The sequence below is a fragment of the Esox lucius genome, chromosome 3, assembly GCF_011004845.1.
Source record: "Esox lucius isolate fEsoLuc1 chromosome 3, fEsoLuc1.pri, whole genome shotgun sequence".
In the NCBI taxonomy this organism is placed as follows: Eukaryota; Metazoa; Chordata; class Actinopteri; order Esociformes; family Esocidae; genus Esox; species Esox lucius.
Genome location: NC_047571.1, coordinates 20,930,102 through 20,953,515, shown reverse-complemented (window position 1 = coordinate 20,953,515; position 23,414 = coordinate 20,930,102). Strand labels below are relative to the sequence as shown.

Here is a 23,414-nt window from a genome sequence, read left to right as displayed (position 1 = left end):
CAGCTGAACTCCCCTTGCAGCGAAGCTCAAGGCCACTGACTGAAAAAGCGAAACTTAACCAGAAACTAAAGTGAGAAAGTATAATGAGAAACTTCAATAAGATCTCTGTGCCTCTTGGGTGAGTTCTCCACTACAGATGAAGTTCCTTCAGATAGGTGGCTCTGGGAGAGTCGATATTAGAAGCTGCTATCAGTCAGACAACACGCACAAAGTGCTTCTGTTAAACTGGGCAAAATCTGAAATGATCCGTCAGGTTTAACATGAATAATGATCTGCAGATTCACGGGGAGACGGAGCTCACAGGTCCCCAGCACGCCTGATTGGACCACTAACAGAGGACATTGTAATCATGGAGAAACAGAGGGAATAGAGAGAGGTGGACAAATCAGTACAGAGAGAGAGAGAGAGAGAAAGAGAGAGAGAGGGATAGTGTGAGAGAGAGTGAGAGAGAGAGGGATAGGGAGAGTATTGTCTGGTTCCTCTTCCAGACAATAACAGTCAATGTGGCAAATCAAGGCCTCATTGTACAACCAGAATACCAGATGAACACAGCAATGTCGGAAATAAATAATGTAAATAAAGGGTGGATTAGGGGAGATATAAATAGGTGTTGTTGCAATTACAAGGTACGACTTGAAGACGTTAAATAAGGACAGATCTAGACATACATCATGACAGAGAGAGCCAGAAAGAGAGAGAGAAACAGACAGACTGAGAAAGAGCATGTGCATGTTTTTAGTAATTTAAAATTATGCACATTTTTCTGTTGATCCTACACACCAGTATGGAATGTCAGAATGCAGAAGAGAGGAGAGGAGGGGGAGATTAGAAGAGAGGGGTGGGGACAGAGGGGAGAAGGGATCGGACCAGAAAGGGGAAAAGAGGGGAAGAAGAGAGGGATGGGGAAAGAGAAAACACATGGCGCTCTTGAAACTGCCGGTAGCTCCTTCAAAATTAGGCTTTTATTGGTGGATGTTGTAGGAACAGAAAAAGAAAGTACCCCGAAAGCTGCTGCACAGAGAACTGAAGTATAGACAGACAGACTGAAAAATGACTCTAGATGGCAGAAGTGGATGCAAGGGGAGAGTGGGTAGACAGACAGACAGACAGACAGTAGATATATTGGCTAGTATCAAGGGTATCTGAATCAGGGGTTTGAATCATGTTTTGATAGAGAAATCACAGAGAAATAGTCTTCATGGAATGACTAGCCTAAGTCTTATTCTAAATGATTATTATCTCATTAATTTCAAAGAGCATTTATCAAATCAGTTAATAAGCATAATAAAGTTGTAATACCTTCTCTAGGTTTCAGTGATTTAAAACAACTGAGAACGGAGAAAACTGACCTGCTCAGGGTCTGAAAGACATATTTTTCACCTTGCTGGCTCCGGGATTTGATCTAGCAAGGTTTTGGTTACTAGTCATCTGCTCCTAAAACTAGGCTACCTGCAGCCCACAAATAGTACCATGGTTTGGAGGACATGATATCATGTCTACATAACAGTTTCCTTCATTTGCAGTGATCCTAAAATGCCAACAGATACCCAGAATTGGATACCAAAGTTCAAGACAAATAAGAGACATTCAGAAACAATTAAAAAAAACACATTTGAAAACAAAGAGACATTTTCTTCTAATTAATGAGACAAAAACAATGTAAACTGTTATAACAAACATCAAATCAAACAGCAAGCAAGCGGATTACGTCATGCATCAGGAAAAAGACAGGCAAACTCAGTCAACAGGTTACATGCAGCAGGAGATATCCCCCCTCCAATTCAATCTGAAGAGAAAATTGACATTTCTGTAGGAAAGTGGGCTCCTTTCAGGTCTGAAGCATGAATACAAGCAGACATCACAATGGTCAAACTGAACAGAGAGCTGCACACACGAAGACCGAACAGAGGCCAGTCACAACCTATCAACCTGTTTTATCATGTCACTGTGGATAGGAGCTATAATAATATATATACACCTACATACATGTATATATATATATTTATATAGATATTGCATAAACACTAACAGACTACTAAACTATGTGGGTGAAGCAGCAATAAAACAAGGCAGTATTAATAACAGAACATACTGTATATAGTATAAAATATATATTAGAGACTATATTTGTAGAGGCTTTTGTTAAAGAAATATTTCCAGACAGAATATTACCATAATGGATCTCTACATTTACACACTGGTTTGGTTAATAATGTATCTTACAAATGTATCGTAAATGATATAGTCCAGAGGATAACTGTGATGCAATTATGTATTCTATTTAGCTCCATTATCAATAACAGTGTTGTCTACAGAGAAGAGTGGACCTAGTTGTTAGACCACAGCCAATGGGGACTGAGGGCTGGCATCCTGTTGCATTTCATTAAAGAGCAAAGCCCACCAAAGCCCTGCTGGCATTTATAGAAGTTATTCCAGTCTCATGTAATATTGAGGTGGAGAGATATTCTATTAATGTGTGTATTGAAAAAAATATCCTAACCATCAATATAGAAGTGGCTTCACCTTTCATTTCAACTGCCAATCAATGGAGATAACATTTTTGTTCATAAGCACTGCAATGATTACAGCTGAATAACCATAAAACTATGTAAGATCCCTGTGTGAATAACAACTAAAATGGGCACAAAACTTTTTTCTGCAATTAAACATTACGGTCAATTTCATTACCGGCATATACTGACACTACTGTGTGTTGGCGTCTCAGTGTGTGTAGTCAAACTAAGTGTATGTTGAGCAAGCAGCTGTAATTTAGTCGTAGTTGACCAAACAAGCGTGTAAATAATTATAAGCTGCTTTTTGTGGCTTTTTAAATTATACTTCATTTGAATGCTTTCCCCCGGGGGAGATGCGACAGCCACCCGACCAATCAGAAAACAAGTGCCAATCTGTCTACACTGTGTACGCAGACAGCTAACAGCCGACCAGGACCGCACACACAGACACAGTGACACCACATGCCTCAGGAGGCAGACGCATGACGCCACGAGCCGTACAAGACCAGGGACGAGACGAAATAGAAATCAATCACGAGACAGACGCACGCACACACACACACACACACACAACCATGCATGTTACAGTCAGGGCACAGGTGCTGCCTTCGCTCTGCTTCCATGCATAGAAAGACTCCTTTTAATTTCCAATTCCTGGGTCTCCATGACAACAAGAACGTTCCATGCAGAGAACGTTGCGCTCGGAGTGAAAGCAATATCAAGGGTCTGCAAACAAGGCCTCACAATGCAATCAATGCAAACGACTGCGTAGGAGAGGTGGACTGGTTAGAAGTACTCAGAGAAAGTGTGTTTAAGAAAATAAACCAGTTTAACAATAGGGTTATTCACACGTTGGTATTCTCTGACTGTTTATGACCGTTTTATGTCTCCTAACTGAAGGTCCATTTTTTTTTTTTTTTTATAAAAAGGAAGGAGTAACGAAAGTAAATAAAGAGCACACCAACCTTCTCGTAGCTCTGGGGGGTGTAAGGGGGTTGATGTAGAACACAATGATGTGAGGGGAGAGAGAGAACGGGGAAAACACAGAGAGAGTAAAAATGGCCAGCTCAAAGCCTCACACACACCACATACATACATATACGCACATACAATACATAAACGTTCATGCACACACACCCACACACACACACAGTCCCAGTCAAAAGTTTGGACACACTTATCCATTCAGTTGACTAGGTACATACACACACAGACATGCACCCACACAAACCACACACACACAGACACACACACATATATACAAACATCACATACACAAATATATAGAGATTAACCACACACATCCATACATCCATATTTACAAACACACAATTACACTCATACATCAACACATTTACACAGACATACAGACTGGTTCTCGCAGAACCACAGAACACACTTGAAAGGTTGAATCAGGATTTTGAATAAAAAAGTGAGTCTTAGCGAGGTTAGTGAGTCTAGGACCCTTCCATGTGAATCCAGGGAACCTGGGTCTCCCTTACCCCAGTCAAGTACCTTCTGATGAACAGGTGTCTCAAACTCCTGGAGGGTGCCTGTTTCTGTCGGTTTACATGATTTCTTTAAAAAAAGTTTTAGCATGGATTTGAAAACCCCACTGCACTCAATCAGTCAATCAGTGTTTCCTGGTCAATCAGTGTTTCAGGATAAACCCTTAGTCACCTTTGCCCTCAATGTGGAGTCAGATTCAGAGGGATAGTCATACCTCCTGAAGAGGTTATGTATGAAAACACTGGCCTATTCCTCTTGGTCTATTCTCATATATGTTTAGTTCTTATAAAATACAGCACCTTGATGGTGCACTGGTAGAACCCAGTTAAGTTCATATAAAATACAGCACCTTGATTAAACACTGGTAGAACCCAGTTAAGTTCTTAAAAAAATACAGCACCTTGATTTAACACTGGTAGAACCCAGTTAAGTTCTTAAAAAATACAGCACCTTGATTAAACACTGGTAGAACCCAGTTAAGTTCTTAAAAAATACAGGCCCTTGATTAAACACTGGTAGAACCCAGTTAAGTTCTTAAAAAATACAGCACCTTGATTAAACACTGGTAGAACCCAGTTAAGTTCTTAAAAAATACAGGACCTTGATGAAACTGTTTAGTCTTGAATGTTACCAATCTTAGGTCACCAACTGGTGCTGTGCTTGGTGATTAGGTTAGTTTGTTAGTTAGTTATGCCAATAGGAAGAAAATAGAAAATAACATGTAGGTAAACCATCATATATCGCTACACATGGTAAAATGGAGTCAGCTGTCAGAGCAGTGTTACCGGTGTGTGTGTGTGTGCTCTTACACCCATTGTCAGTTCCTACCTCGCACATACAGGTTGGCTGGGGAAGAGTAGCGGACACCCTGAGAATTAGTAGCCACACACTCATACTTCCCTTGGTCCGTCTCTTCACTGTTTTCTATCTGCAGGGCGCCTGAGAGACAGACAGACAGAGAAAGATTGAGACAGAAAAAGAGAGACAGGGTGACAGAAACAGTGAAACATGGAAGGAGACAGAAGCATAGACAGAGAGAGAGATACAGAGAGGGAAAGAGAGATAAACAGAGGGAGAGGGACCGACAAAAAGGGAATAAAAAGGTAGGTGTAGAGAAAGAGGGACAAGAGGGAGACAAGAAAGAGACATTACAATGGGTTAATTAATAATACATTCATGAATCTGATCTATTTTTACTCACACCCCCCAGGATCACCTAGCACTGATTAGAACTACCATTAAAAGAGACATTTCCCATTACTAGTTCACTCTGGACATGAAAAATCTATGTTCCCCACAGCCAACTAAATGAGAGTAGCTAAATGCACACTATTGGAGGTAAAACGAAGCAGTCAACATGGCAACACTTTTAATCCTCACTCTTCCTTTGATTCTCTGAAACCTTCACAGAGCAGTTTAGCACTACTGTCCATAATTATCCCTATGTTCTAGAGCAGGTTCTGCAGACTGGGCTTTCTCTTCATCAATCTGGTCCTAGAGGCAGAAATGATGTGATTGGTTAACCCAGTTGATGCAGAGTTTAAAGTTAAGCACCAACCCTGCATGAAGCCTGTTTAAATTGTAACCGGCACACTGCACACATGAATATTATATACACACATATATATATATATATATATATATATACGCAGGCACGCACACACATACACACACATATCATCAAAAACAGTTAGTTGAAAATCAAGAGCAAAGGGACCATAATATCAGGGGATTATTTCCATAATAATCCCCTGAAAATGAAAACATAACAATGAGAAAAACAACTTTCAGAATCCCCCCACTGCACACACACACACACACACACACAGCTGCTTCCAGACTCACACAGGCTTAAAGCAGTGTTTTGGTAAAGCATCTTGAGAATATGACAGTGTGGATGTGGTTTATATATATATATATATATATATACACATATGCTGGTATTTCTGTGTAAGACCTGTGACTGTGTATCTGTATAGAGAGAAGAGAACAATGTTCTAGGTGAGTGAAGGAACTTGATCTTAACACTTTTTAGATTAATTCAAAAAAGTCAATGAATTGAATGTGACAAATGACTTAAATATCAGAAGAGAGTATTATAATTACCGAACAAGTATCAAAGATAAAATCTCTCTGGAGATTTTAGATGTTGCAAGAGCGAAGATACATGCAAAAGTAAAGAAATTGCAAGAGAGACCCTTTCCACCACACGCTCTGGCTTTTATCCTAAAAACTGAAGTTGTGGGGGTTAGATAGCTAACCTGAAGATAACAAGACTAGTTCTAAAGTATAACTCCTCTTATTAACTAGAAACACATTCCAATCTGTGCTTCCTGGCCACACATGCTTGACACCATCTGAACCAAATAAGTTTATCTTGGTCTCATCAGACCACAGGACATGGTCCCAGTAATCCATGTCCTGTTGTCTGCTTGTCTTCAGCAAACTGTTTGCAGGCTTTCTTGTGCAACATCTTTAGAAGAGGCTTCCTTCTGGGATGACAGCCATGCAGACCAATTTGATGCAGTGTGCGGTGTATGGTCTGAGCACTGACAGGCTGACCCCCCACCCTTTCAACTTCTGAAGCAATGCTAGCAGCACTCATACGTGTATTACCCAAAGACAACCTCTGGATGTGACGCTGAGCAGGTGCACTCAACTTCTTTGGTCAACCATAGTAAGGCCTGTTCTGAGTGGACCCTGTCCTGTCAAATTGCAGTATGGTCCTGGCCACCGTGCTGCAGCTCAGTTTCAGGGTCTTGGCAATCGTCTTATAGCCAAGGCCATCTTTATGTAGAGCAACAATTCTTCTTTTCAGATCCTCAGAGAGTTCTTTGCCATGAGGTGCCATGTTGAACTTCCAGTGACCAGTATGAGGGAGTGTGAGAACGATTACACCAAATTTAACACACCTGCTCCCCATTCACACCTGGGACCTTGTAACACTAACGAGTCACATGACACCGGGGAGGGAAAATGGCTCATTGGGCCCAATTTGGACATTTTCATTTAGGGTTGTACTCACTTTTGTTGCCAGCAGTTTAGACATTAATGGCTGTGTGTTGAGTTTTTTGAGGGGACAGCAAATTTACACTGTTATACACTCACTACTTAACATTGTACATAAGTGTAATGTGTTCAGTGTTGTCACATGAAAAGACATACTCAAATATTTACAAAAATGTGAGGGGTGTGCTCACTTTTGTGAGATACTGTACATGAACATGGAATTGCCACTTTTCGTTTCCTCCATGTGTCATAGAGAAACAAAAGCCGATATGATGTTCAACCACCTAGCTCAAACATCACATTGCGTCAAATATAAATGTAGGGGATCATGTTGCTATTAACATTACTAACCAATGACCAGTCCCTGTTCCAAGAACCCTGACTGGCTAATATGGGAACTTGCTTTGTTTGCAATTCTGTGTTGCCAGGGAGGTGAGATCGATCAAGATGCTGTATTTAATGAGACAGACGTGCCCAACCAACAGTTTTCCACGTGATCCCAGCGGGCTGAAAGCGTGTGTGTTGGCAGGGTGGGGGTGAAGGGAGAGAGGTGAGGAGGGGGGAGAGAGAGAGCTGCTTCTGCTCCTGGTCAACAACTAATCTAGAGATGCTGAAGTTAGAGCTCTGAGAGCTAACGGGAGTTGTCTTGTTAGGCTGTGTGTGTGTGTGTGTGTGTGTGTATTGAGCGGATCCCTCTCCGCTCTGCTAGCTATAGCTGACATCTCTGTGCTTCTCTACTGCAGACACATGAAAGGCAAGCGATGCAGAACTCCCAACCCCCCTTCGCCTTTTTCTTCCCTATCCCTGTGGAACACAGTAGAAAACAGGAATAACTTATCTACGCAACAAGCTAGCATTACTTTAGAGGAGAGGGAAAGATAGAATAGAGGCTGTGCGAAGGCAAAGATACTGATGTTACCCTCCAGCAGCAAGCCTCACACACTCTGAGACAACACATTCTGAAACACACACGCACAGACAGACATAAACACATGAATACAGACAACAACACAGGTGAGAGTAGTTACATTAGCAGAGTGGATAATCAGATGGTTATGAAATGATTACCACCCCTACATTTGGTTATTTTCTTATTTTGGTTGTTTACCAAGTTACGGTTAAATAATGAATATGCGCTTAAAGTGCAATGTCTCTACATTAATCTGAGGGTATTCACATCCAAATTGGAGGAAGGGTTTAGGAATTACAGCTCTTTAATATGTAGCCCCCTTTTTTTCAAGGGACCAAAGGTAATTGGACAATTGACTCAAAAGCTGTTTCATGGACAGGTGTGGGCTACTCCTTTATTATTTCTTCATCAATTAAGCAGGTAAAAGGTCTGGAGTTGATTCCAGGTGTGGCATTCGCATTTGGAGCTGTTGCTGGAAACCCACAACATGTGGTCAAAGTAGCTCACAATGCACGTGAAACAAGCCATCCTTAGTCTGCAAAAAATAAATCCATCAGAGCAATAGCAGGAACATTAGGAGTGGCCAAATCAACAGTTCGGTGCATTCTGCAAAAAAAAGGACGCACTGGTGAGCTCTGCAACACAAAAAGGCCTGGACGTCCACGGAAAAGACAACAGTGGTGGATGATCGTAGAATCCTTTCAATGGTAAAGAAAAACCCCTTCACAACATCCAGCCAAGTGAAGAACACTCCAGGAGGTAGGCATATCATTATCCAAGTCTTCCATAAAGAGAAGACTTCACGAAAGCAAATACAGAGGGTTCACCACAAGTTGCAAACCATTCATAAGCCTCAAGAATAGAAAGGCCAGATTAGACTTTGCCAAAAAACATCTAAAAATGCCAGCCCAGTTCTGGAACAGCATTCTTTGGACAGATTTTATTTTGAATGGTTATGAATCCGAAGCATACTACATCATCTGTAAAACACAGTGGAGGCAGTGTGATGGCATGGGCATGCATGGCTTCCAATGGCACTGGGTCACTAGTGTTTTTTGATGATGTGACAGAAGACAGAAGCAGCTGGATGAAATTCAGAAATGTATAGTGATATATTGTCTGCTTAGATTCAGCCAAATTCAGTGAAGTTGATTGGACGCTTGCTTCACTTTACAGATGGACAATGATCCAAAACATACTGTGAAAGCAACCCAAGAGTTTTTTAAGGCAAAGTGGAATGTTCTGCAATGGCCGAGTCACTCACCACACGACAACCCAGAATCGAGCATGTATTTAACTTGCTGAAGACAAAACAAGACCCACGAACAAACAACAACTGAAGACAGCTGCAGTAAAGGCCTGGCAAAGCATCACAAAGGAAGGCCTGGCAAAGCATCACAGTCATTGCCTGCAAAGGATCCTCGACTAAGTATTAAAAATGAACATTGTATTTACGATTGTGTTAATTTGTCCAATTACTTTTGAGCCCCAGAAATGTGTGAAAACGGTTGCAATTCCTAAACGTTTCATGCACTATTTTTGTTCAACTCCATGAATTAAAGCTGAAAGTCTGCACTTCAATTGCATCACGGTTCATTGTGGTGGCGTACAGGGAAAGAATTATGAAAATTGTGTCGGTGTCCAAATATTTCCAGACCTAATTGTATCTGTACAAAGTGAGGGTTCACTAAGAAAAGCAGCTTTGAAAAAAAGGTTGACCAAGAGGGAGATCCAGCTTGTGCAGGGCTCAGTTGAGCATGTGACCAGTAGATGGGGGAGGGCTGTAGTTGGCCATCAACCCAAAAAGGAAAATCCTAACTTAAAGGCATAGGTCACCCAGAACCAAAGTTTGTCAGACAATTTCACATGTCCGACGTGGTCTAATGTCAAATTGAGTCCATATTGCACGCCATCTGTGGTGCGGATCTGTCTTTATACATTAGGGGAAATTCAGCCGGCCTTGTCGACAGATGGCTGAGGAAAATGGACGCTGCTTCTGAGGTATGAAAATGCCGGACAAACTTTTACTCTAGGTTCCATATGCCTAATTGTACTCCCTCAGGAAACGATGCACACTAGTGTGTGTGTACAGTACGTGTGTGTGTGTGTGTGTATGTGTGTCTGTGTGTATGTAGACATGCTGGTGAGAGGAGAGGGACCAGGGAAAGAGATAGGGTCTGTAAAGATGAGGAGAAGGACACAGATGTCCACTCTCTTTAATGCAGTGGTTCTCAGAGTTGTTTCAAATTGACACACTATGAAATCAGTTCCTGTGACCCAGAAGGGGCTGGCTGTTAGATACCACTGGGTCCTGAACCACCATTTGGGAAACAACGTATTGACTGTAGCCTGATGGGTAATGTTTTAAAGTTGTAGTGACTGTAGCCTGATGGGTAATGTTTAAATGTTGTAGTGACTGTAGCCTGATGGGTACTGTTTTAATGTTGTAGTGACTGTAGCCTGATGGGTAATGTTTTAATGTTGTAGTGGCTGTAGCCTGATGGGTACTGTTTTAATGTTGTAGTGACTGTAGCCTGATGGGTACTGTTTTAATGTTGTAGTGACTGTAGCCTGATGGGTAATGTTTTAAAGTTGTAGTGACTGTAGCCTGATGGGTAATGTTTAAATGTTGTAGTGACTGTAGCCTGATGGGTACTGTTTTAATGTTGTAGTGACTGTAGCCTGATGGGTAATGTTTTAATATTGTAGTGGCTGTAGCCTGATGGGTACTGTTTTAATGTTGTAGTGACTGTAGCCTGATGGGTACTGTTTTAATGTTGTAGTGACTGTAGCCTAAAGGGTAATGTTTTAATGTTGTAGTGGCTGTAGCCTGATGGGTACTGTTTTAATGTTGTAGTGACTGTAGCCTGATGGGTACTGTTTTAATGTTGTAGTGACTGTAGCCTGATGGGTACTGTTTTAATGTTGTAGTGGCTGTAGCCTGACGGTTACTGTTTTTATGTTGTAGTGACTAGCAGTAAAGGAGACATTTCCCAAACAGGTTTTTATTGTCTGTGTATTCATGCTCAGTAGGTTTGGCATCCTCCTGATGGTTTGCTCTTGTTTATATTGGTCCAGTCTTTGTGTAGTTGCCAGTCCAAACATATTGGGATAGAAAACTCAAATAAACAGAGGTCTTATTTTTGATTACACAGGCTGATATGGACCTGAATATCTAGCTGTTGGCCATGTTTCTCATCGACATGTAATCTATACGTGGAGGCCTTGCATTTTGTAAGCGAAACTAGAATTTCACTATTGTGGCTAACTCATATTGTGGCTAGCTTCTAATAGTTGATACTATATTTGCTGTCTGGCGCGACAAACCTAGGTCAGACATACCTGTTTTGTTTGCTGGGTTATAGTTATATGACGAGCATGGTAGGATAGAAAAATGTGAAACATATACAAACACACATTGTATATCATTAGCTAGATTGCCAAGCTAGTTAGTTATCTAGTAACCTGCTAAGGCCATTTGGAGTTGTAAATAAATTGTTTCTGCTATTCCCCTTGTAGATGCTAGGGGGCTGAACTTACACATTTCTCCTTTAATGTAACTTGAGGGATACTGCTTTAATTTTGTATTGAATGCAGCCTGATGGATACTGTTTTCATATTGTAGTGACTGTAGTATTAGAGATTCTGCTTACATTCTGTAGTGACTGTAGTATTTTGAGATAGTGCTTAAATATTGTAATGACTGTAGTATTTTGAGATGGTGCTTAAATATTGTAATGACTGTAGTATTTTGAGATAGTGCTTAAATATTGTAATGACTGTAGTATTTTGAGATAGTGCTATAATATTGTAATGACTGTAGTCTTAAAGACATACAACAATAGGTTCTGTGCTATGGTTGGAGTAATACTCACCAACAGCTGTCGAAGAACACATAGAGAAACACAAAAAAGAAAACAAAACAGTAGTTTTGTTTAGAGACGCAAGCAGATGAATGTGTAGTAATCACCATGACCTCCATGTGTGTTTCTGTTCCTTGCTTTGTACTCTGGTGTGCAACACTACACATATTAGTGTTTTATTTAAGTGTTGTTCTCTTTGCCTATGTTACCAATCAGGAATCTGTTATTGCTTCTACGTTTGGTTTCTCACAAGACATGGATTAGGGTTTAGTAGGCATATCACGAACATGGATTGTGATGGTACATTTAATTTTGTATATATATATATATATATATATATATATATATGTGTGTGTGTATATTGATACACCAGCATTTTGGATCACGATTTCACATGAGGTCACAGTTAAGAATGTCACCTTTAGTTTTAGGATAATTCACCTATCCTATTTAGCTAAGAGATTAACATAGAAAACCACTTTAAGGATCTTTGTGGCCAAGAATTTGGTTTCATATTAATGAGTGCTCAGTAACATGTAATGTACTCACATATAAAGGAAAATTACTGCAGTTATTTATTATTATTTTCTAATTTGGCTAAACATCACCACATACTGCAAATGCATCCTACAAGTTATTAGATTATTTCTACTGTAAGTGCTTTCATTTCTAAATCAGTAAATACGTAGAAACAAAATACCTTTAAATACAACAGGATATTCTCTATCGTTAAATAATATGAAACAGCTGTTCTTAAATTCAGAATGCTCAGGTATTGAGCCAAATGTAATACTTTAGCCTTGAGGTCCAAATACATAGAATGTTCATAGATTGCTAGTTTGCTACAGACCTGATGTTATTCACATGATAGAAGCCCTTGGATGAGCAAAATAACAGGAAACAAAGCAACACAAAAACACAAAACGGAAAGACAGAGTATGACAAAGAATCACAACATGCAATTTTGAGCTCGACATAGAAATGTCAGGACAAGGGAACTCAATGCGAATAGAAAACTCCAGTGCCTTTCTTTTCCAGTCACCCTCAACATGGCCTCTATGTGATAGATGCTGAATCAGACATGCCTCGACATGCCTGGGCCCATATCCACTAGTGATGGAAGGTTCAAACATTTTACTGACTTTGATCTATTTGAGTCATTCAGTGATAAGACTTTTTTTTCATTTGTATCAGTAACGCTCAGACACGCGAAATTGCTCATTGTTCAAAAGAATGATTCAATGCAACCAATCACTCAATCATTCTCAAGTCTTTTTATCTTAAGCAAGGGATGTGTGTTTGGGTTCTATAACGCTGTGCCTATCGTAGCATTCAATAATCAATTAACGATATCAATTACCGCATCCTGCATCCAATATAAGTCCTGCCTATGTCTTCAGAACTGCTCCCTAAAGACTGATCTACTTCTCTCTGCGCACGTCAGGAAAGTTGTTGGTCAATCTACACAGCTGAGCTGAAGGACAGCAAATAAATCCTGCCAGTGATATTAACTCTACAATAACAGTATTGAATGAGTCACTTAATCGTTTGAGTCTTTTTAACTTTAGCAAAAGGTTGGTACATGTTTATATTCTATAAATCTTCTTGTATCTCAAACAATAATCAGTGAACTGCATTCATTTGGCCTATTGAAACCTACATCCAATGATCAGTAATAAACATCAAACGGTATCTTATAATGCTGCTTGGTTTGATCTATTTTTCTACGGAAACATACAAAAACAGCCATTACATCAGTCAGAGCACAGAGCTGGAGAAACACCTGTGAATTCCGCCAGTGATCATGTTGCTGCCAGCTGTTTGAATTAAAAACTAAATTCCATGAATCACAAAAATGTGAAGAGTAAAGAGCTGTTCAAAAAGAATGAATCATTTGCAAACTTAAATGCCCATCCCTAATATCCACAAAACGTCACTAAAAAAGCTGCTAGGAGTCCCGGTAAAACCTTGTTTCGAAGACTCCAGAAAGTCCCAGGTCCGAGTCAGTTTCACCATTAGTAGAAAACCCTTGAAGTAGCCAGCGAAAGCAGAACGCTTCACCGTCACATTCACTGTGAATCACGTGTGCCTTGGCTTGTTTTTCGCAAGGATACGGGTGAATGTTCTGTATACCCAGCTTCGCCAACTGGCGACAGCAACACAGGCACTGAGGTCGATAGTGCTGATCGTATGCCCTTAGCTGTCAATTATAGAGGAGCAAGTAGATTTCTTTCCCTCAGAAAAGGGCGTTGCGTCTGCATACGATGGATGAAGAGAGGCCCCTAGACGAGCATTGCCGCTGGGACCACCGGCGCACCAGAAACATTAGTCAGCCAAGTCAGGTGGCGATGGCTTCTCTAAACACCATTAGTTCAGACTGGTTGGAATCGCTGTTGATGAAGCCCACAGTGTGGTGCTCAAAATGGGGAGTTTAAAATCCTAATTAATGTTAGCTAGCTTCTGTTTTGTGTATAGATGTGTTTCGGGCATGTCTGGGAGTACAAACATGGCAGACCAATAATGTAAACAAACGTTAAGTCGCTTACCAATATAATCTAGGCTATTTCAATTATGGAAATGTCATTACATTAACGGGAATAGCCTGATGATGTTGCCAGTGGGACAGATTTTCCAAGCACAGAAAAAATAAATTGTTAGTGCCCCACAATGCAGACTAGAGAACGGATTGGTTCTGAAGTGTACTGTATGGCTCTTTCTCACTCTCTTTTTGTGTCTGACTAACTCTATCCTCTATCAAGAAATCCTAGACTTCACCCCAGTCAACATGCTCATCACACTCATTCAACAACTCTAAATTGCTTTGGCACAATAGGATCAAGTTACTTGCTGATAATACTGAATACCATTTGTACTGTAAGTGTCTAGAATTATCATGCAATCAAAATTATGCATTTATTTATTTTACCAACATGATACTCTAATGAGATACTGCGCTAAAAACTTAGAATGACAGAATAGAAACATTTTACTATTTAAAATGAATTAGCATAGCAGTTTTATGTATAACAATAACTCTAAAGCATCTGTCTGTCTATGCAGCAGGACCCAATGTCTTTTGCCTTTTTCTATCGCCTGCTGGCAAATCCTAAATTGTTAGGACACCTCATGGTCCTACATACTGGCAAACTTGATTTAAACTTTATGACTAAAGAAGATTTATGAATAACCTTTACTTTAACCCATGAGATCAGGAGTAAAATGGCTTCAGTCTCAACACTTCCATCCATGTTCTAGTCTGAGACGCTTTGTGGTTACATTAGTTTAGATCTTGCTTGCTCTGTAGGCTATACAGCTACTAAAAAGCAATGATAGTAAAGTATGAACATATGTAAAATAGTGCTTCTCCAATGGAAAATCTCAATCACACTTGTTGGCAATGTCATGATGATGTAAGCTAGCTCATACCATGTGCATAAAGATGTCATTGGGTCTAACAGTGCTGACGCAACCAAATTGTACATGCCAGCCATCAAATTCTTTGATACAAAGTTAATTTGATAAAAGTTGTCACACTGTGGTTATAGTATTAACAGTTACTCTACCTTCTTTCAGCAACAACTCAAACAATTTTTTTCCATTGAGATTTTAAGAAAATTAACAACTAAAAACAAATATTCTCCGACTGAATTGTGGATGGTCAAACTCCAGGTAGTCTTGCGATGTAGTGTCTCCGTGTTTAAAAACAATATGGCTAAACCTAAAGTCCATGATGATGGGCCCCGGAACACGTCAGCCATGTGATTTACATCTCAACTGTACAACTCCCTTCTCCCATCTCACCTGAACGTAGCTGTTTGATGCGTCCCTGGCTGGCCCTGGGTTCCACAGGGAGGAAGTCTTTGAACCAGGAGATCTCCGGGTCTGGGATGCCGCTGGCAGCACACAACATGGTGGCCGTCCTGGTCCTCTCCACCACCTTCAGCTGGGGACCCATGTCGATGCTGGGGAAACCCAGCGGCAACAGGTCCTCTGGAGGGGGGAGAGGGGAAGGGTCAGGGGTGAGTGGGCAAGTGTAGAGGTGTTGACTAAAACACATTTTAAAGACCTTTTCCTTTGTTTCAGGTTGACAGTTCCACAGAGAATGTTAATCAGAATTAATGAACCGCTTGTTTGGTACCAACTAGATACATTGAACAAAACCAAAGGTTATCATCTCTCGGTATGATAAATCTGGACCACACAAGGCGGCAAGTCTTCCAACACATTAGCGCGGAGTACTACAACTCCAGTATCCTCAAAGCATTTTTTGCTGTCTAATATAACACAGAACTCCCATAAAGGACGGCTGAACACATAACCATGCTTCAAAATACAATTCTTCCTGATTCATTATTTATCTGCGTTGGCTGGCTGGTGGCCACTAGATTAGGTCAACTTTGTTAGCAAACAAACCAGTAATCCAGTAAGCCCTCAGTCTGTAAGCCGGGCACCTGTCCAGCTCACTTGTATTCCCACACAGAGCCATTGCTGCTGGGCTCCATCATGACCTGCCTCTGACAGACATCCGGGACTGACAGTATGTAGGTAAGGCCAAACTCGTCGTTCCCTCAGGGATCAGACAGATCTGTACAACCTACAGTAACACGCACACTCACTGTAATGACCGGCGTGACAACACATGACTGGATATCTACCTCCCTCCGAGGCCAGACTGGGGGCCCACTTCTGGGGGTTGGTAGCACCAGGTCCGTGAGGAAAACAGGCAGGGGGACCAGGAAAGGTGTACAGTACTTCTAGCTCTAATAACTATTCACAGAGTTGCTTCTCAGATACAGCAAAGTCAATTAGGCAGTCAGATCGCAGGGAGGGGCAGGGGTAATAAGGACTTGTTAGCAGGCTAATTGTTAAAGTGTACAAACGATTAGGGGGATGTCTATGACTGTGTCCAAGTGAGTTGGGGCTTTGTGTTATTGCCGATGCCTGTGTTTATGCTAATTCTATCAAGGGACAGGAGAAATACACCATGAGACACATACAGTGGAGAAAATAATTTGCACACACAGACACACACGCACCACTTTCTCTGGTGAATGGGCTTAAGCTTCTCTCTGACTGCGGTCCAGATGGCCAGCTACATAATCATCCTTCCATCAGAGCCCCTGTTCCTTTCTTACCCCTCCTCCTTTTTCTCCCCTTCTCATCCACCTGACACCCTTTCCCTCTTTCAAACACACACACGCCCAGACCCCCCCCCCCTCGCATCCACTCACACAAACCAACCCACACAAATGAACTCACACGTTTTCTATCCTTGTGGGGAACACAACAAATAATTCCTTATTTTCCATATCCTCTAACCATAACCCCTAATACCTAAACTTAAACTAAGCTCAAATCTAACACTAATCCCAACTATGGCTTTTACCCTAAACCTAGCCTCTAAGCTGGATAGCCTTTTTCTTTGTGGGGACTGGGTCAAAAGCCTTGTGGGGACAGTACTACCAGGCTTTACCTTTGTGGGGACTTCTGGTTCCTACATGTTTAGTAAAACCAGGAAGAACCAAAAACAGAACAACGTTACATCCTCCAATGACAATCAAGTAAATGTAAAATACACATAAACCCAATGAACTGAGTTTTTTCTACTCAAATGTTTGGTATGATTACCACATCTCGTCCAGCCGTCCAGAGGACAACCATCAGTGGGAGGACAGAGAACGAGCCACAACAGATCCGGTATTCTCTGATCAATGCTAATGACCTGGCAGAATGAACACCAGCCATACCTCAATCTCCAGGGGGGAGAAGGAGAGAGGAGGGAGAGCAATCAATGGGCAGGTCAGGAGGCGCGGCCCCCTGAGGAGAAATACATGCAGGATAATACATCTGCTCCCCTCTGTTGTCATCCCAGGAGAGACAGAAGGAAAATGGAAGAGTGAGGACAGAAGAGAGAGGGAATAAAATGAAAGAGGGGGAGAGAGGAAAGAGAGAGTAGAGAACAGAGACAGAAGCAAAATGAGAGAAAAGAGACAGGGAAAATGAGATAGAGAAGAGAATGAAGGAGAATGAGAGTGGGAGGAGGGGGAGAATGAGAGTGGGAGGATGGGGAGAATGAGAGTGGGAGGAGGGGGAGAATGAGAGTGGGAGGAGGGGGAGAATGAGAGAGAAGTGAGAGACAGGATAGAGAGGGAGAGAGAGAGACGACCAGGGTTGACAGAGGGAGACAGAGATGTTCTGAACGGGTCCAAAACATATTGAGCAGTGGAAACTAGAATGATTTATGTTTAAAAATAAGTTCAACCTCACATCTAGATGAGGAAATGAAATAACTAAGAGAGCACAGAGGAAATTGTCTACCATTAAAAGACTGGCATTGAAGGTTTCATTTAACCCAGTTGCGCTCCATGGCAGTGAGACATGGGGTCCACTTGCAAAACCAGATTTCAGTCCTATTGACAAACTAACACACAGAAACCCTACATGCAGCGTTCTGTAAGATTCTCCTACTGGTTCAGACCAAAGAGACAATGCATGTTTGGCAAAAGTGCACCATTATAAAATATTTGGTTACCAATGAAAACCTTGCTAAAGTACAGGCTCGGCGTGCTGAGAAGGGGGAGACACGTGAAAACCTGGCTCCCTGTAGAGGAAAGACTGCACAATCACTGCACCACAGCAGGACCCGACACGGAGCTACGTTTCCCAGCTAAATGCAAAATATAGGAAATATATTGAAATGAGAGAATGCAATATCCACAAATCTGATTCCATTATTAAATCTGATTCCTCGCTGATGAAAACAGGCCACCATCCTTTTGGGGAAGGACACAGAGCCGGGGATTGGCAGCACACTATGTTGCTGTCTCCCACTAAATAAAGGTCAGTGTTTGACGGACCAACAGCCCTGTCAAATGCGGTTGTTATCTTTGTGATTTCAGAATGTTTGTTTCAGATTTCGTTTTTTTTTATAAATGTTTCAACTAACTGTCTGGTTACCATTACTTTCTTTTTATCCTTATTACTTTAATGACAGTATATTATGAATGAATAACTAACGCTTTGGCATTATGTACATTATCTCGTCATGCCACTGAAGCAATCGGAATTGAGAGCGAGCCATGGGAGAAGGGAAGAGAAAGACAGAGAGCAAGCGAGGGAGAAGGGAAGAGAAAGACAGAGAGCAAGCGAGGGAGAGAGTGAGGGGGGAGACAAAAGAGATATTATAGAAAGAAACAGGCAGAGAAATTTGGAGGGAGGTAAAGAGAGATAGAAAGATAAAGAGAAGCAACCGGGGGAAAAAATTGGGAGAGAGGTACAGAAAAATAAAGAGTGAGAGAGAGAGAGAGCGAGGGAGAGAGGGTGAAGCTCACAGGGGCTTTTCAGCACCTCAGGGTCTATTCTGCTGGCTGCTGCATGGTGTAACTGGTGTTAATGAGACCAGGCTACTGCAGTAAAACACAGAGAAAGCTTTTATGTATCCCTGTCTTCTGGCTATCATAAGAGGTATATGAGCCCTGTCCATGTGAGAGTGCTGGTGTATTGTATATATCTGTATATATGCGCAAATGAGACCACTGCAGCAGAGCTGATTGTATATTCCTATATCAGATGTTTATCGTTACTGCAATGTGAGCGATGACTACATGCCATACGTTCATCATATAATCCTGTAGGACTGCGGTGGCCAGTCAGCTTACTATCCAGCATTGATTCAGTTGCTGAATGAACTTGTATGACTGTTAAATGAATACACAACTGGTGTTACAAAACGCCAGGGTCGGTGTTAATAACCAGTGGTAATTGTGAGAGTGTTATTTTAACAAACACAAGGGATTAGGCATACATTAACATTTCCCTAAATGTTTTTTTTTGTTGCATTTTTTGCATTTCAGAATAGTTGGTTCTATTATCTTTGGTACTCCATGCACATTAATCAATTATTTCAAGAGATATTATAAAAAGTTATTAATAATCTTTAAGCGGGTGGATTTATTGCAACCATTATAAAGAGTCTTGTCCGAGACATTGTTTAGCTAGTCTTGGTCAAGAAGTATTTCAACATGGCGGTCATTCTGAAGGCAGAATAGTAAAATTGTTGGACTCCAAATCAAGTAGAGCCAAGAAAACACTACATTGAAGTCAATGTGAACCCTTTCCAGATTGAACGTACACCATTGACCTTGCTGTGTGGTAGTGCAAACTGTCTCAGCCCCGTCCGGGTTGATGTGACGGATGTTCAGGAACACCTCGCTCTTGTAACTCCTTCTGGCTAATCCGGAGCCTGCAAACGAATTGTGGTCACTAGCAAGCACATTGATTCAAGCTTACTTCCTGGTTAACTGAGCATTGTGATAAGAAGCAGAACGGCTTAGCCAGATGTGCTTCGGCAGAGAACTATCAACTCTGCTGAGCCAGCTGGGAATTATTGTGAAGAGGCAAGGCCATAATCGAATACCAAAAAATTGGAAGCAAAAATTTTATGAAGAAAATTGAGTGGGAAAGAAATATAACACTGCAGTAAAAGTGTACTCTACTTTTGATTATTGTTGTTGTGATTACATATATGACATGATGAACAATTGCCTAGGACATAATTTTTGTTTCGATACGTTTGTGTCAGAGGCAAATTATCCCTGTATTTGCTCTGAACTTTTAACAACATTTACTTCAACCAGTGACCAAGAAGAAGTCATTACTCAAAGGTTTAGCATACCTGGACAAATATTAATCTTGGCTTTTTAAACACAGTGATCTCCCTTGTCGCCTCAGCTGTCACAGACACCATAACCACCCAAAACTACGAAGAGCCCTCTATCTAACTCTATGGATATCAGCAAACAGTCAGGGCAGATAATGAGACAAGTTCCTAGGTGAGTCACTTGCTTTAAATAGAGATACCTAACCTACCTCCTGCTAGGATGCCGTCTGATATGATAGCCCTGTGATCATGTTCTCTATCAAAGAATGCATCATTCATCAGACACTGTTACTCCTGCAATCGCTGGCATCACCCACCACCTGTTTTAAAATTGATAGGAAACTTGAGAACATCGTGCAAGGTTTGTTGGTTTGTTTGTGTGTGTATGCAAGTGTGTGTGTGTGCGTGTGAATGTATGTGTGCATGTGCATTAGAGCATGAACGTGTGTGGCAGCAGTATTTCAGAGACTTGGCGGCTAACAACAAATATTTTTCCTCTAGGGTTCTGTCTGGAGGCTAGCAGCTTTATTCCTAGCCTGCATGTGTTTGTACAGCGAAACATGGCTGGTGATACAGCCAGGATACAGAAAAGCCAACCATGCACAAGGAAAGCAAACACTAAATCACAAATTGGACAAACAAATACATAGCCAAAACATGCACACCAAAAGACACAAAGGTTGTGCACACGCGGTGACAAACACACACACACACACACAATCTATTTTTCTATCCATTTTCTATGCTACAATACCCTACATGCCATGGAGATAGGGCCAGTAAGCCTTGGTGTAATTTCTCTGTCAACAGGTGTCCTGTTGGATCTTAGGTGCTTCCTCTAATTCTTCTCACTTAGAAGACTGGAGCCCCGGGCCCAAGGCTCAGGACTACCTGGCCTGACAACACCCAGCTGTCCCTTTCCAGCCCCACCTCGTTGCTGTTTCTGTCTCAACCTCTTTATGAATGCGCCAGAACACCCCCCTTCCTACATGTATTATCTTAGTTCAAATGGAAAACGAGGCCCATTTAAGAACCAACCTACAGGAAACCCTGAGTGGTTATGCTCCTCCCTCCACTATGGTGTGATTTAGCTGATTTCTGAAATTCTTAACAACATAATCATAATGCATGAAAGAGCTTAAAGGTTTTTATTTTTTCCCCCTCGAAGATTTCAGTTTGTTTTTCAATTGAATTGTTCACATTATAGGTCACATTAAAAGTGGAAACATTTCTGACATGAGTTATCTTTGACACATTCTTTTACACCACAAAACCTGGCATTTTAACAGGGGTGTGTAGACTTTTTATATCCATTGTATATGCGCTTGATGGTAGGGTTACCTCTGCACTATGGCTCCGCGCTGTCTGGTTTCAATGACATTCTCAATGCCTTTAAAGAAATGTGTAAATGTTAACAGAATAAAAAGATCAAATCTAGGAATTTCCAATGCCTGTATCTGGAGAGTTAGCCCGATAATTTGTTCTAGGCTTTCTAGCTTAGTCATTGGCTCGGCTTTCACAAGCTAGACAGAAGGGCTTTGCTATTCAACAGTGAACTATGTAAATTGTACAAATTGTTTTGAAAACGTTGGCTTTCTTAAAGGCCTAGAGACCTGTCCGCACTGAGCCTCCTCCACAGCACACACTGCAACAGGAGAAATGGAAAGAGAGAGCCGGTGTCACGTCTGCTTTTTGGATGTTTGCTAGGCGTCACTCCAACATTACTCGTCCACCACATTTACTGGACTGGTTGAACAGAGCCGAAGAGAACCTTGTGGAGACTGTAAATACAGAACGCACCTGAAAAAAGCATTTCTGGAAGCACAAGCACTTGTTTTCCAGCGATCAGGCTAGTCTGGCTATGGTGGCAGGTTATTCAGCACTGGGGAGGATGTGGTTGCTCATTTCTGAGCACTGTCCATTATGCCTAACTTCAACAAGATGTTAATCGAAGAAAAAGTGCCTGTGCTCAATTTTGGCATTGTGTCTACTGTTAGCTGTATTGACATACTGGATGACCTTGACTGGTGAAACACAAATGTATTTAAACTGCATTTTACTGGTTGCTTTGTGTGCTCGGCCTAGATGTTTGCAATGAGAGGCAGCTAAAAGTAATCCATTTTCATTTGAACATGATTGTGTTTTTGTGTTGTCATGCGAGGGGTCAACCAGTTTATTAGCCTAGGTCAGCGTACATGCAGTGCTTGAAGTGTACCAGTATTCCAGTAGCCACAAGCCCAGCAGTCAGTCCTTTGATGTGTCACGGACCGCCGTGGGTGTAGCGATGTTAGTTGTGGTATAAGACTACCATATGTTGGGTGTGAGGTCTGCTTTTTGTTGCTGTAGTTCGTTGCTCTATTATGGTACTGCTAGTTCTGGGCAAAAGACAGAACAATGTGCATTGGCATAATGTTGACCAATAAGGTTTGCTTCTCTTCCCTAAGAATTACATACTTATTAAGGGATCTTGATATTCTGTCATTTTTGGTACAACGCTTTGAAAAAATACCCAGTCTCATTAAAGGAATAGATCCAATATCCACAGTTGGACACTGGTCTTAACACAAAACATTTTAGTCTGGTGTGATCATACAACATGTTAGTTTTGACTTACCGCACAACACATTAGTCCTCCTAACACATGAGTTTGTCATACAACATGTTAGTCTCTGCTTACAGCACAACACATTAGTCCTCCTAACACATGAGTCTGTCATACAACATGTTAGTCTCCACTTACAGCACAACACATTAGTCCTCCTAACACATGAGTCTGTCATACAACATGTTAGTCTCCACTTACAGCACAACACATTAGTCCTCCTAACACATGAGTCTGTCATACAACATGTTAGTCTCCACTTACAGCACAACACATTAGTCCTCCTAACACATGAGTCTGTCATACAACATGTTAGTCTCCACTTACAGCGCAACACATTAGTCCTCCT

General features: G+C 41.3%; 1 protein-coding gene across 10 annotated transcripts in view; it reads right to left on the bottom strand.

The window, feature by feature from the left end:
* LOC105021078 (receptor-type tyrosine-protein phosphatase S) overlaps nt 1–23,414 on the bottom strand; it is an 85,132-nt gene that overhangs the window by 29,395 nt on the left and 32,323 nt on the right. For 4 of the 10 annotated variants that reach the window (XM_034290467.1, XM_034290496.1, XM_013132880.3 and 1 more), the window contains exons 5-6: nt 15,606–15,794; nt 4,851–4,961 (exon numbers count right to left, since the gene is read on the bottom strand). In XM_034290467.1, the coding sequence (XP_034146358.1) occupies nt 4,851–4,961; nt 15,606–15,794 (300 nt within the window). Of the gene's footprint in view, nt 1–757; nt 773–3,478; nt 3,491–4,850; nt 4,962–11,816; nt 11,823–15,605; nt 15,795–23,414 lie in introns of all 10 variants that reach the window. The other 6 variants (XM_034290456.1, XM_034290477.1, XM_020045417.2 and 3 more) reach the window with 4 other exon arrangements.